At 34.8% G+C, this 13,698-nt stretch overlaps 2 protein-coding genes and 1 pseudogene across 2 annotated transcripts; 1 reads left to right on the forward strand and 2 right to left on the reverse strand.

The window, feature by feature from the left end:
* Positions 1-4,242: 4,242 nt before the first annotated feature.
* Positions 4,243-7,888, reverse strand: LOC143609110 (acetate--CoA ligase CCL3-like). Its single transcript, XM_077083961.1, has 3 exons — positions 7,572-7,888; positions 6,175-6,771; positions 4,243-5,188 (listed from the first exon to the last, which is right to left on the reverse strand). The coding sequence occupies exons 1-3, from the start codon at positions 7,785-7,787 to the stop codon at positions 4,292-4,294; spliced, it is 1,710 nt and encodes a 569-aa protein (XP_076940076.1). The 5' UTR covers positions 7,788-7,888; the 3' UTR covers positions 4,243-4,291.
* A 1,437-nt stretch (positions 7,889-9,325) lies between these two features.
* Positions 9,326-10,240, forward strand: LOC143609096 (large ribosomal subunit protein eL29z-like; annotated as a pseudogene).
* Positions 10,241-11,444: 1,204 nt separating this feature from the next.
* Positions 11,445-12,008, reverse strand: LOC143609083 (putative LRR receptor-like serine/threonine-protein kinase At5g48740). The gene has a single exon (XM_077083945.1). The coding sequence runs from the start codon at positions 12,006-12,008 to the stop codon at positions 11,445-11,447; it is 564 nt and encodes a 187-aa protein (XP_076940060.1).
* Positions 12,009-13,698: the final 1,690 nt, after the last annotated feature.

Consider the following 13,698-nt stretch of genomic DNA (forward strand, 5'->3'; position numbering starts at 1 on the left):
TTTAATGTATTGAGTACATAACATACTTGGCCAAATATGATATTTTAGAATAGAATAAATTGTCTATTAACATTTACATAACATATTCGGCTAACTAATTTGTAGTTGTACTCCGAGAATATTCGTTTAAGATTATATTATGCTACATTTTATAATAGTTTATACACAATAATCAATCAATAATTAAGCAAACAAGAAAACATTTAGCCAAAACATACTGATAAACATTTGGTCCACATACATAAAAATAAACATTCCTTATCAATCCTTCCAACCCAAATAAACATTACTAAATAAGTGAGCCACACACTATTGCCCACGGATCGACAAAACAAAAAACATGAAAATTGTGAGTTGAATAAAACTGTCGGTAAACATGTTCATGAGCACATTGATGGTTATCGACGAAGACTAGCATGTACACGAACCAAATGAACATGATTGGGGCATGTTTGTGTTTGTTTTTTAACGTAACCGAACAAACGATCTAACATGTGTTGGAAATTGGGCCCTTGATCTAACACACAAACACGAGATTAAACAACTTGTTCGACTCTTTTTATTATTAACTAGTTTTTGAACCTGCGTATTACACGAGATTGTCGAATGATAAAAATAAATTAGGTTCGTTATTTCAACTATGATTCTCAAAATACTTATGATTAATTTAATGGATGACTTTATAAAATAATAACCAAGTTTGAATTTGTTCCAATTAAGTCAATCATAAAAAAATTTGTTCTAATCAAGTCGCTAAAGTTTATTTTTTGTTCCAATCCTAAATATTTTACCTGTATAGCAGGTAATTTAGGTTTTTTTTTTAAATAGTTTGATATTGCATAATATTTTTTTTAAAATTAGTAAAAATGGAGAAAAATAATTTTTAAATTGCCAAATAAAAATGAAAAATTCCAAAAAATTACAAGATAATTAATATATTCCTTTTTTTGGTATTGAATCGATTAATAATTCTACTATTAAATATTTTAATATCAACTAACTATCTTTTTTATATTTTTCTAAAAGAATGATGGTTTCTTATAAAGAAACCGTAACTTAAAATTTTCTACTTTTTTCTTTTCCATTTTTCGCAATTTAAAAATTATTTTCTCATTTTTTGCTACTTTTTTCAATTTTTAAAAAAATATTTAGCAATGTCAAGATATTTAAAAATTAAAAAAACATATATAACATGCTATTCAGGTAAAATATTTACGATTGAAACATATATGAACTTTAGTGACCTAATTGAACAAAATATTTTATGAGTGACCTAATTAGAATAATTTTAAAACTTGGTTATTATTCTATAGAGCAATCCCTTATTTTATAATGTACAAAGTAAAACTTATGAATTATGTTTTTTTTTCCAGTTCACGACTTATGAAATGTATCTTTTTTATGTTTCACCCATGTACTACACATGATGGAAAATAAGAACTTAATGGTAGTTTGGTTTGTTTATCTTTCTTTTCTTTTTTTAAAAACCGTCTCGGTTCATTTATTTTTGCTAAAAAAAGTGGCCGGGCTCATTTATTTTTGTTAAAAAAAGTGGTTCGTTTTTTTTTGTTTTTTTAAGTAGTTCGGTTCGCTTATTTGTTAAAAAATGTATTTCGGTTTGTTTATTTTTGTTAAAAAAATAGTTTGGTCCGTTTATTAAAAAAAAACTGGTTCAGATAATTTACTTTTGTTAAAAAAAAGTAGTTCGGTTCGTTTATTTTTGTTAAAAAAAGTAGTTCAACTCATTTATTTTTTACCATAGGGTTAAGTAAATGATAAATGAAATAAATACTATTCTATCCACGACTTAATGGAAAAAACAAACGGGTTTAACGAAAAATACTAAGATAGCATGATTTGGAAACGTCATGTATTGATTTGCACGAAATTAAAGAAATGTACTAAAGTTGCGTAGTTGGTTAAACTTCAGGTATGCAAATGGCACTTAACTTAATAATGAATAAAATCTACACTATGCTATAACCCAATTGACTAAATAGTTTTGACCCTTTTTCCATTGGTAGCAAATGGTTATCCATTAAGCATAGGAAATCTTAGCTAACATAGACCCCTCTTGCAAGAACGGACTAACAGGGTCAGCTACCCAGCCAACCTTCATAATTAAATACCGTTACTGTATAGGTAGAGCTTGTTGTGAAAGACCTATTACTGGATAATTCATGGGTAGAGCCGGCCCATGGATAAATAGAATGAATGAAATAAAAGATGAGAAATTAGGAGAAATACATGCTTAACACTTAAGTTTCAACATTTTCTTTTATTAGCAGAGTAAGATCAACGAAAGCATACTAAATATAATACCCCTAACCATTTATTTATCCTAAACTCATTCCAACCTCAACCCAACTCAAGCTCTATTTTAATAAATAAATATAAATTCCTAGATAAGCCTAATTAATTTAAACTAATAATTATCTCTAGTTTAAATATAAAATTCAATAAATAACTCACCAAGAATTATCTATAATCCGTTTTATCTTTCTCTCTTAAATTCAAGACATATATGAATGGCTTGCTTTCTTGTTTTGTTGTTTTGTGTTCTTTCTTTATAGTTAGTTATAAACGAACAATCCACGAACGTAAATGAACACAAACAAACATATATAAATAACCAAAAATGAATTTAACTAAACTACCCCTACGAAAAGTAAACATGAATATCCAAACATAACTATTATCAAAAGTAATTTGAAAACAAGTTGAATAAACTGAATAAATTTACAAACGAAACAACATAATCGAACGTAAAAAAACCGTTTCCAAACATATATGAATGAAGGTAGACAAACGTTCATGTCATTCGTTTAACTAAATGAACAAGTAAATGTGTAGCCAAAACAACCCCCTAACATGGCAATGCGCCAATGCCTTGTAGTAGAGGTGCACAAATCGGGTTTTTCAAATAGTTGGTTCCGGGTATGACCGGGTATTAGACAATCGGGTATTTGTAATACATGGGTCGGGTTCAGGTCCGGGAATTGTCTCTAAAAACCATACCCTATCATCGGGTTCGGGTCGGGTATAGAATCGGATACCAATTTTCGGGTATTGAAAAACCCCTATTTTCGTGTTTTTTCGGGCTTTTTCCGGGGTTTTTATGGGTATAGATTGAATATTTTTAAGGGGTTACAATTTTTAGAGGTATTTTCGTGTATTTTTCAGGTATTTTTCGGTTACTTTTGGGTATAGATCGGATATTTGAAAAACCCGGTTTTGGGTATTGGAAAACCCGGTTCCGGGTATGGAACCGGTTTCGGTTTTCGGGTATTAGTGGGTATAAATCGGGTCCGGTTCCGGGTACGGGTTTTGCACCCGAAATGCATACCCTATGCGTACCCTACGAGTAGGGTTGGGTACGGGTATTAAAAATCCAGGTATAAAAAAACCGGTTCCGGATATTTTTTTCGAGTTCGGTTCCAGGTTCAGGTTTTTTGTGCACCTCTACCTAGTAGTGTAAAATAATCATGTACATTTATCACGAGGCCCAAATGATTTATCATGACCTAATATGAGTTTGTGTAGCCTGAACAACCCACTAACACATGACAAGCCCATTAAGGTCTAAGTTGTTATTAATTTATTATTATTATTATTATTATTATTATTATTATTATTATTATTATTATAAGTTACTGATGTCAATCCGTCAGTACATTTATGGAAGCAAATGGCTGTATGCAATGGGAATGAGATGATCAAGACTCAAGAGCATTGGTTAATGAGGATGAAATGCACCAGGGAGACCTGTGCTCATAAATTCTTAGCAGCCTTGTGACAAACATGAGGATGACAAGTGGGTTTGGTAAGCAAATAACAGTGCCACATTGCGTAAAATCTCTCCGGGTATTGATCGAACAAATGTTTGCTGGTAGTACTCAGGCGAGGTGCACAAAATACCCGGTTCCGAACCCGACCCAGAACTGGTTCTACCCGTACCCGACCCGCAGGCACGACTTGGTATAGGATTTCTCCCCGGAGCCGTACCCGGAATCGAACTGACCCGGACTCGCCATAACCGGAAATATCAGGTCAAAACCAGACCCTACCCTACCTTAAAAGCCTAGAAAACCCAATCAAAACACGGTCAAATACTCTATCTTATTACGAATCAAATAAGAAGAATAAATCTTAAAGGTCAGTTAATAACATGATACAGGATAGACCAATAAAACAAAAAACAATGCAACAATTTCATACAACTTTATTAAAAGTCCCTTTAATTTAAAATCCAACATAACCCTTATTCATATCCCAAATCCAAAAACTAACTTTATAACTTACTAATCTTAACAGGACCCATTTCCTTAGCTTTAGCCCTCAACAAATGTTTCTGAACCTTCCCAGTAGCCGTCTTCGGTAACGGCCCAAACACAACCGATTTCGGGACCCAGTAAGCCGGCATCTTCTCCCGACAAAACTTCATAATATCATCCGCAACTTTCCCCTCATCCGATTTCTCAACCGGGTCCTTTAACGTCACAAACGCACACGGTGACTCGCCCCATCTATTATCGGGCCGGGCCACCACCGACGCTTCTGAAATTAATGGGTGTTGGTATAATGTATTCTCAACTTCCACACTGCTAATATTCTCACCACCCGATATAATAATATCCTTCGACCGATCTTTAATTTCGATATACCCGTCTGGGTGTTTCACTGCTAAATCACCCGAGTGAAACCACCCGTGTGCGAATGCTTCCGCGTTCGCTTTCGGGTTCTTTAAATAACCTTTCATGACAATGTTTCCACGGAACACGATTTCACCGACCGTGGTCCCGTTTGCTGGGACCGGTTTCATGGTTTGCGTGTCGACAACGTCTAGGTGTTCGAGGGCAGTGTATGGGACACCTTGGCGGGCATTCATTTTGGCTTGGGTTTCGGGGGGGAGGTTGTCCCACTCGGGCTTCCATGCACATATCGTTGACGGGCCATAGGTTTCCGAGAGGCCGTACGTGTGGGTGACGCGTAACCCGTTCTGGGACATTTTGAAGAGGACGGATGGTGGTGGGGCGGCTCCAGCGGTCATGACGTGGACTAGGCGGGGAAGCGGGAGGACGGTGTCTTTAGCCGGGGCGTTTACTATTGTGTTGAGGACTACAGGGGCGGCACAAAAATGGGTCACCCCTAGATTGGCTATAGCCGAGTAAACACCTTTAGCCGTTACCTGCATAAAACATCAAGAACAAGAACTTAATGCTATCGACAAGGGCGGGCCATGGAGTGGGTCACAATGGATTCGGGTCAAAATATTACTCCAAATTTAGTTGATGAACAAAATGATTTACAAAAGTTTTTATGTTTTGAAAACCTACTTTGGGTTCTTTTAAGCTATGTCTTTGACATTTTTTTTTATATTATGCACACGTAAGTGGTTCAAAATTTCAAGCCTAGACGTGGCAATATTGACCCATTTACTTATAAATGGGTCGATTTGGGTTAACTTTAATCTTGAACATGTGAAATAAGGATTAAGGAAAATTCTAAAGGAACAGGTAAAATGGGCTAAACAGGTCATTTAGGTCGCAAAAAACCTAAAGCGCATTATTATTGTAATTATATTGACTTCTAATCCATTTAATGGATTAGCTTAAAAAAACGGACAAAACCATGCTTTGATATCAAAATGAACTGAGTTGCTCGTGACCTACTCGAGGCTGGCTCATTAAAAGCTCGAATCGGGCTGAGTTTAAATGAGCTCGAACCGAAAAACAAGCTTGTTTAATAAACAAGCTAAGCCCACCCTTCACTTATCAAACCTGATCTGGTCCGCGAGCCTAAACGGGCCTATTATTTATATAATTTTTTTAATATATTAAATATATACTTGTGTAAAAATTATTATGTATAAAATTGTAATAAAAATAACTACATAACATATACTATGCTATATACTTATATGTAAAAATTATAATTAGAAAGTATATAAAAATAATTATAGATGTATATAAATTAAGTTAATTAATAAATAATGAACCAAGTAGAACTTAAGCTTTAAAAAACTGCTCAACAGCCAAGCTCGAGTTTTAGAATTAGATCTCAAAATGAGCTGAGCTCGAGCCTAGTCAAGCTTGGGCTTGGCTCGTTTGCACCTCTAATACGTTAAACCAAAACCTGTTACATGAACCGCCCATACAAGTAGACATAAAGTACCTGTCGGAGGCATATGTTGGTCCCACATATAGCAGCAAGAGTCCAGGTAAAACACCACCCGTTACAGTGAAACATAGGCAAAGTCCACAAATACACCGCTCCTTCTGGTATACCCCACACCAGAACATTACTAGTAGCCGCCAGATACGCCCCACGGTGATGCAACACCACCCCTTTAGGACTAGACGTTGTGCCCGAAGTATACCCCAACGCAATACTCTGCCACTCATCTTGTGGCGGTGTCCAAACAAACTCCGGATCACCAGATTCTAGAAACGCCTCATACTCAACCGCACCTTTCGCTAAAGCGTATTGGAGATTCTTTGGATTGCATTCAACGCTTTCGTCTTTGATAACGACCAGAAGTGGAGATTTGAAATTGGTTTTGATTTTATTTTTTAGGATCTTTAAAGCTTCCTCGGCTAGCTTGAAATATTCTTGGTCAACCATTATGACTGCGGATGATGAGTGTTCTAGAAGGAAGCCGATGGTTGGAGCGTTTAGACGAATGTTGACTGCGTTTATAACCGCTCCGCTCATTGGAACTCCATAATGGGCTTCAAACATGGCTGGGGTGTTTGGTGCAATCACCGCCACCTGTTGGATTGAATACAAATTGTGAACTTGGAAATTTGTTTGAGATATGAAATAAATCAATTAACCTCCAAAGTCCAAACACCCCCCTAATTCAATCTTGAATCAACTTACAGCAATACCTTAGGTCAAACAAATCACTCAATCAATTTGACTTTTTTACAAAATCACGATTTTGACTTCGAACTTCCAATCGATTTTGACTTTTTCCAAAGTCAACGTCATATTAATCGCCAGAACCACAACTCACAAAATCCAACATATACTTATCATCAAACACAAGCGTCAATAAAACCAAAACTAAAAATACAACTAAAACTAAAATCGAAGACGGTTGAACCAAACCCCTAATTCTAACTTTAATCACCTATTCGATCATCTATTTAAAAATTCAAGATTTTTACATGACATAAATCAATTAAGCATCCAAACACCCCCTAATTCTAACTTAATCAACCATTTGATAAATAAATCAAATAACATCCAAACACCCCTTAACTCTACCTTCAATCAATATTTGATTATATCCATTAACAACAACACCCCAGGTTAAACACATCACCCTATCAATTTTGACTTTTTCAAAATCCCAACTTTGACTTCAAACTCCCAATCGATTTTGACTTTTTTCCAGTCAATGCTATATTAAGTACCTTAATCAGTTAATCACAACTTACCCAATATAACATCCTTCATACTTATCAGTTATCATCATCAAACACAAGCACCAATCAATAAAAAATAAAAATAAGTTTTTTATTAAAAAAATTAATAAGATTAAAATCTTAGACGGAACTCGTTACCGTTGAACCAAACCCGACGGACCGTCTGGTAAGCGCAGAGGCTAACCGGCAACATCGTTCATACGTCTGCCGCCACGTGTACTGAACCGAACCGTGAACCACCGATCTACGGTCAGGATGAACCAAAGCAGCTCGCTTTAAGAACCAAACCGGAGTTAGTGCCGTGTAATTCGCTTCGTTTTTGGGTAAATCGTCGATGTCTCTCTGAACCGCCATAATAATAATATTATTATTATTCCCCGGTTATCTCGGAGTGTTGTGTATGCATGTATGGCTGATAATAATAATAATATAATCGATGGTGTTTTTGTGATGATGAGGAGTTGATATACAGGAACCGTTGAATTTATACGAGTTACACTATTTATTAAAATAAAATTATTAAAAAGAGTATAGTTTTGTCTTTTATACTATTTAGTTTAACTTGGAGAATTTGTACTTGGGTACTTCGTTTGTTTTTTTGTGAGATTTACAATAACGGAAAAATAAAAACGTGACTGGTCGGATGTGTCACGTAAGTAAAATGCTTATCTAATAAAAAGAATGTTCAATTAATAAAAATACATTAATGTGTCAAAAAGTTTTGTTACATTATCATTCAGAACCGCTCTTTTGAGAAGGAATGTAAACGTGGGTACGGCATTGTGCCCTTTTTGCTCGGATTTTGCTACCAGAACCACCATTTGCTGTTATTTTGCTAGACCTCGAATTTGGTTCGGCATGATGTTGTACCTTGGTGCATGCTTATGCATTTCTTTGCTTTCTCAATCAATGATGTGCTTAATTACCATGACGGATTGGGCCCAAATCAATCGCATAGCAAACTAAACCAAGCAATCTTCCGTTTCATGGTTTGGTGTATTTGAGGGGCAAGCAACGATAACATCTTTAATGGTGTTAACATATGTTCTAATCAAATCACGGAGAATATAAAAATCCTTAGCTTCTTATGGGTGGTTTCAAGATTGAAGGAATTCGAAATAGATTGGATTAGATGGTGGCTAGTTGTTGTTAGCCGCTTTGTGAATATAATACCGCCATTCGATAGCAAAAGAATGAGTTTGCAATTACGACTGAATCTTATTAGTTTAATAGAACATATGTAAATATTTATTGTAAAGTTAGAATCAAACTTTATAAAAGCTATAAAACTAAAGTAAAAACTTAGATATAGATATAGAAGTCCTTTAGTTTTATAATATTTAAATTAATATTATTTTTAAACTTTTTTATGAGAATATATATAATTGTTTTTAGTATAAGCCAACACACCCACACCCAACTCCACCCTTTGCACATGAACGCCAACACAAACATTCTCACGCAATGACGAAGAACGCCAACCCAAACCATCTCATCCTTGGAAGAACGCCTAAAACCTACCTATCAAGGATGGCTTAAAATACTTCTACATCCATAAGACCATAACTATAATTATAACTTCTTTTTTATCTTTCCATAATAAAAAACTAGCATAACATAACTACCTTCGTAGAAAAATATCATTTTTTAAAAGCAAGGTGTATACTTGTATTCAATAAAATTTACAATCATTTTAATCCATTTAACATGCATTTCTTTCTTTGGGCCGAGCCCAATCCAAACGGGCTATTTCGTCAAAAAACCAAATTAAGGATTTTAAAGACCAATTCGTACAACATATCTTCGTTCCTATCTTATCTTGCAAGCTCTAATTTTTCATTGTAGCAGTAGCAGCCAAGCCAAAAAGGTTCGTATTAACAGTGTGTGTGTGAGAGAGAAAGAGAGATGGCTAAGTCTAAGAACCACACGGCACATAACCAGTCTTACAAGGCTCACCGTAACGGCATCAAAAAGCCAAGGAAGCAAAGACACACTCCGTGTGTGTATTTTTTAGTTTAATTTCTTATTTGTTATGTTGGATTTGTGAATTCGGGTTGATGGTTTTGGTTATGGTTAATCACCGCTTAATCGCTAAGATTAGTTGCAGAGTAATTGCTATGTGATCAAAATCGTTCGAAATTGAAAATTTTATTTATAAAATTACATACAAATTCCAATATTAATCGCTAGTCCATATCTCACCCTCCGAATAGGGTCTAGCTAGTTTACAACATTGGTGCGTGTAGAAAACTAAATGATTCAATTTGTAAATACCTAACTTTCAGTTTTTGGGATTTTTAAGCAGATTATAATAATTCAATATATAGTGCCTTTCAAATATTATAGGTCTAATAATATTAGTTAATTTTTAGTTTACAAAAATATTAAAGCCCAAATTTAACGTTCTGGACTATATTTTTTGGCCTAAAGATTTTTGGGCCAAAAAATTTCAGTCCTAAAAATTCAAAGCTCAAATAATAAATGTATTCAAACTGAAAACCGCAAAATCCCAAAAAAAAAAGGTTGAGTTTCAAAAACTCGAAATCCGAATGTTTGGTTCGGTTTTAGGCCAACAGCAGTCTGAATGTTGACTTGTTAAGGGATGGGATTAATATGTTTTAGTTTAAATAAAGTAGTGAGTATTTTTTGTTGGTGTTTGGAAATTAGTCTTTCTTAACAAAATAAGGTTGTTAATGATGTTTTATTGTGTTTAGGCTTGTAGATGGATCCTAAGTTTTTAAGGAACCAGAGGTATGCAAGGAAGCACAACAAGCAGAGTGGTGAATCTGCTCAAGAAGAGTAGATGTTTTCGGTTTAGCAGTTTAGGTTAACTATAACATTTATATTCATGCCGTCTCTTAGAAACTGGCCTAGATTCTATATGATGTTATCGATGATTATGGTTTTGTGTTTTGACTGTGTTACCAGATGAAATTTATTCTTTTGAACATAGGTTTATAATTTTCATAGTTGTAGCTCAACACAACATAGTTTGCTCATGAGCTGACTTGATATAAGGAATAGATGTAATGTACTTTTAAATTATTGAAATTGTTTATACGAACAATCCATTTTCTAAAAGGATCCATTTTTTAAATTATTGAGTTAATGTTACAATATTTTTTAAGCTTTGCAACCTTCAACTATTAAGCAGGTGACTCAAGTATGTATAAATCTGCTTCAGTTTTAAGTTAGACGAAATCTGCATGGGGTTACATGCCTTTTAGCATATCATGATCAGGAAAGCACAAAACTATATATACAAAAATGCATGATGTAGTAGAGTCAAACATACAAGCTTATTTCGTAAGCATGAGTCAAAATAAAAGCAAGGCAAGCTCAAACAATTTGAAAAACAACTTAAGTTTAAACATAAGAAATACCCGTTAAACAAACTACGTCTTCAAAAGTTAAGCAAAACCATCCTTTTAAGAGGCTACCTCTTCTTCGTCATCCATGTCTTCCAGATTGATTTCTAGGTCTCGACAAAGAACTACAAAATATTCCCTTTGTCGGCTTGTCCAATTCATAAAGACCTCTTTTGTCGGAGACCTATAGGCATGCACATAATCTTTCACCTCCTTTAGGCTTTTAGACATATCAAGACATTTATCCGATTCATCTGTATCCAGGTTGGGCTGATCAATATAGTCAGCAGAAATTGTTTCTTCTGTGTGTGAATTACTGATTAATCATTCACCTTCGGTTTTGTAGGTACCTACGTATAAGAAAAGACCTTTTAAACAGGTATAAACGGGAATTATATATACAAAGAAAAATACATAATTTAAATTAAATTTGACGAATCTGCTCTTACTAATATTGCATAAATTCTATCAAAAGGTTAAAACTTAAAAAGATAAGAATGTGAGATAGACCCATTCTTGTTTTGACCTCTTTTGACTCACCATTTGTTTAAAAGATTTATACATAAAGTTTTATGTCATTAAAGAAGTAAAAAGTTTTGGTTTATATTAAAGCATTTAAAGGAACTAATGTGGCAAAACTATGCTAATTACTCACTTGGAATTCCAAAGCCATCTTAAGTTGCATTAAAACTTCTTTTGTTGTCGGTCGTTTTTCTTTTTCATCATGTAGGCACCGGTATGCAATCTCTTGAAATGTAGTCAATGATTCAGGCACAATCTGCTCCCTTATTTGCTCGAACACCACCTCAATATGATTTCCTTCTTCAAATTTGTTTTTAATGAGCTCGGGGAGATAGTAACCTGGATGTTCGTGGATTGCAAATGTTGATCTTCCGCTCAAGATCTCAAACATAACCACACCAAATGAATAAACATCAGATTCTACTGTTAGGTATCTTGATTTTTTGTATAGTGGGTCCATGTATCCCTGGGTGCCACATGCATAATCGATGACATACTCTATATCTTGAGTTATTGGGCTTATTTGTGAAAGCCCAAAACCTGAAAGTTTTGCTTTCCAATCATGGTTTAGTAGAATGTTTGCAGTTTTGATCTCCCCATGCATCACCCTTGTTTGTTTTCCAACTCCTCCATGAATGAAGTCCAACGCGCTTGCAACATCGATGCATATATTAACTCGTTTCATCCATGTCAGAGAAGCATCGTTCAAATACCTATAAAGACTTCCTCTAGGCGCATACTCATAAACAATGATTTTTTCTTCCATTCATCACAGTAGCCTACAAGACCAATAACATTCTCGTGTTTATACTCCCGAAGAATTTGTATCTCACTCAAGAACTGTTTTTTCACTTGACCAAGCCTTGTATCCAATCGCTTTGCTACAATGGTTTTAAATTCATCACCATCTTGAAGGTTTCCTTTATAGATTTTCCCAAATTCTCCTTCACCAATACAATTGTCATCATGGAATTTTTGTGTGGCCAGTTTTATGTCTTCAAGTGGAATTCTAAGGCTGTCCTTTCCTATCAACCACGAGAAGATAATAATGAACTGTTAAATTACGATGGATGATTAAATTAGTATTTGAAAATAATATATAAATACGATTGACTCATTGCTTATAGATAAAAGTAGCTTGTTAAAAACTCAAAAGAGTGGTTTTTCAAAATTAACCAGAACGGTTTAAGTTTAGATACTACTGTACATTTGTACATACGAAATTCACTTTGTACTTCATTAAGTTAATCTAATGGCAACAAGCATTTTACATTTGTACAAAATGGTAATTAAAGTTTTAGGATATTGACTTACTTGAAAGAATAATGCTTTCTCTAGTTGCTTGACAACGACTTTCATTGTTGGACGTTTGTCTTGAGTTTCTGCCACACACTGATGTGCAATTTCAATAAATGTGTGCAAAGAATCCTTGTTGGGTCCTCTATTTAGAACAAAATTGTGTTCATTGGTTTCTTCCTTTATTATAGGATCTATCATCTCCTCTGTTGTTCCTTTGCTGAAGCTACGTCTTGCCATAGGGGCCAACCCTTTGTCACTCTCTTTCAGGTAAATTGGATCATTCGCTAACCTCCCACATAGAATTTCAAACAAAATTACTCCAAAACTATAAACACCCGATTCTCTTTTTAACTTACCACTCTTCACATATTCTGGATCAAGGTAGTACTCGCTACCGTACGGCGTCTGAGCGGGCATCTTGAGATGTAGAGCTTCATCTTCTTTATTTGGAGGCATGGATACGGATAACCCAAATGAATCGATCTTTGCCCCCCAATTCTCATCCAACTGAATGTCATAGTTTCTTAAAAAACGGATTATTACCTTCCTTTGGTCTTCAATCTCGAAGTGAAGGTAATTCAATGATTGTGCAACATCAATGCAAATTTTCAAGCATTTCTCCCATGTCAAAATACGCTTGTTGTTGCCGTTGTTCAAATATTCATAAAGGTATTTATTAGAAACATTTTCAGTGACAATGATCATCTCAGAACCTTCAATACAAAATCCAAGTAGACTGACAATGCTGTGATGCTTAACACTACTAAGCACTTCAATCTCTGTATAGAACAATTCTTCTCCTTGCTCGTTATCTCTAGGATGGACACGTCTTATAAGTACAGTGTTGTGTTTCTTGGGTGGTTCACCTTTGTTTTTCCCTTCTATGGATGGTGGGGTTTCTTTATCAAAACAGTCGAGTTCACCTCTATACCAGGTATAGTAACGGCTAACTCTAGTTCTGCATGTGTCTGAGAAATTATCGGTGGCTGAAATAATATCATTGAGAGGAAGCTTCAAGTGTTCCAAGTTGTTTCCCTGCAAATACGTGACAAGGTTGTAAAGAGAGTTGCAACTAG

This window comes from Bidens hawaiensis, unplaced genomic scaffold (assembly GCF_021521415.1).
Source record: "Bidens hawaiensis isolate Kalapana, Puna unplaced genomic scaffold, B.hawaiensis_p1.1 tig00419489_1, whole genome shotgun sequence".
Classification (NCBI taxonomy): Eukaryota; Viridiplantae; Streptophyta; class Magnoliopsida; order Asterales; family Asteraceae; genus Bidens; species Bidens hawaiensis.

Coding starts and splice junctions, on each gene's coding strand:
- LOC143609110 (XM_077083961.1), bottom strand. CDS start 7,787: ATGGCGGTTCAGAGAGACATCGACGATTTACCCAAAAACGAAGCGAAT. Junction 6,772..7,571: donor CCGTCGGGTTTGGTTCAACG/GTAACGAGTTCC, acceptor TCAATCCAACAG/GTGGCGGTGATTGCACCAAA. Junction 5,189..6,174: donor CCAACATATGCCTCCGACAG/GTACTTTATGTC, acceptor TGTTTTATGCAG/GTAACGGCTAAAGGTGTTTA.
- LOC143609083 (XM_077083945.1), bottom strand. CDS start 12,008: ATGAAACGAGTTAATATATGCATCGATGTTGCAAGCGCGTTGGACTTC.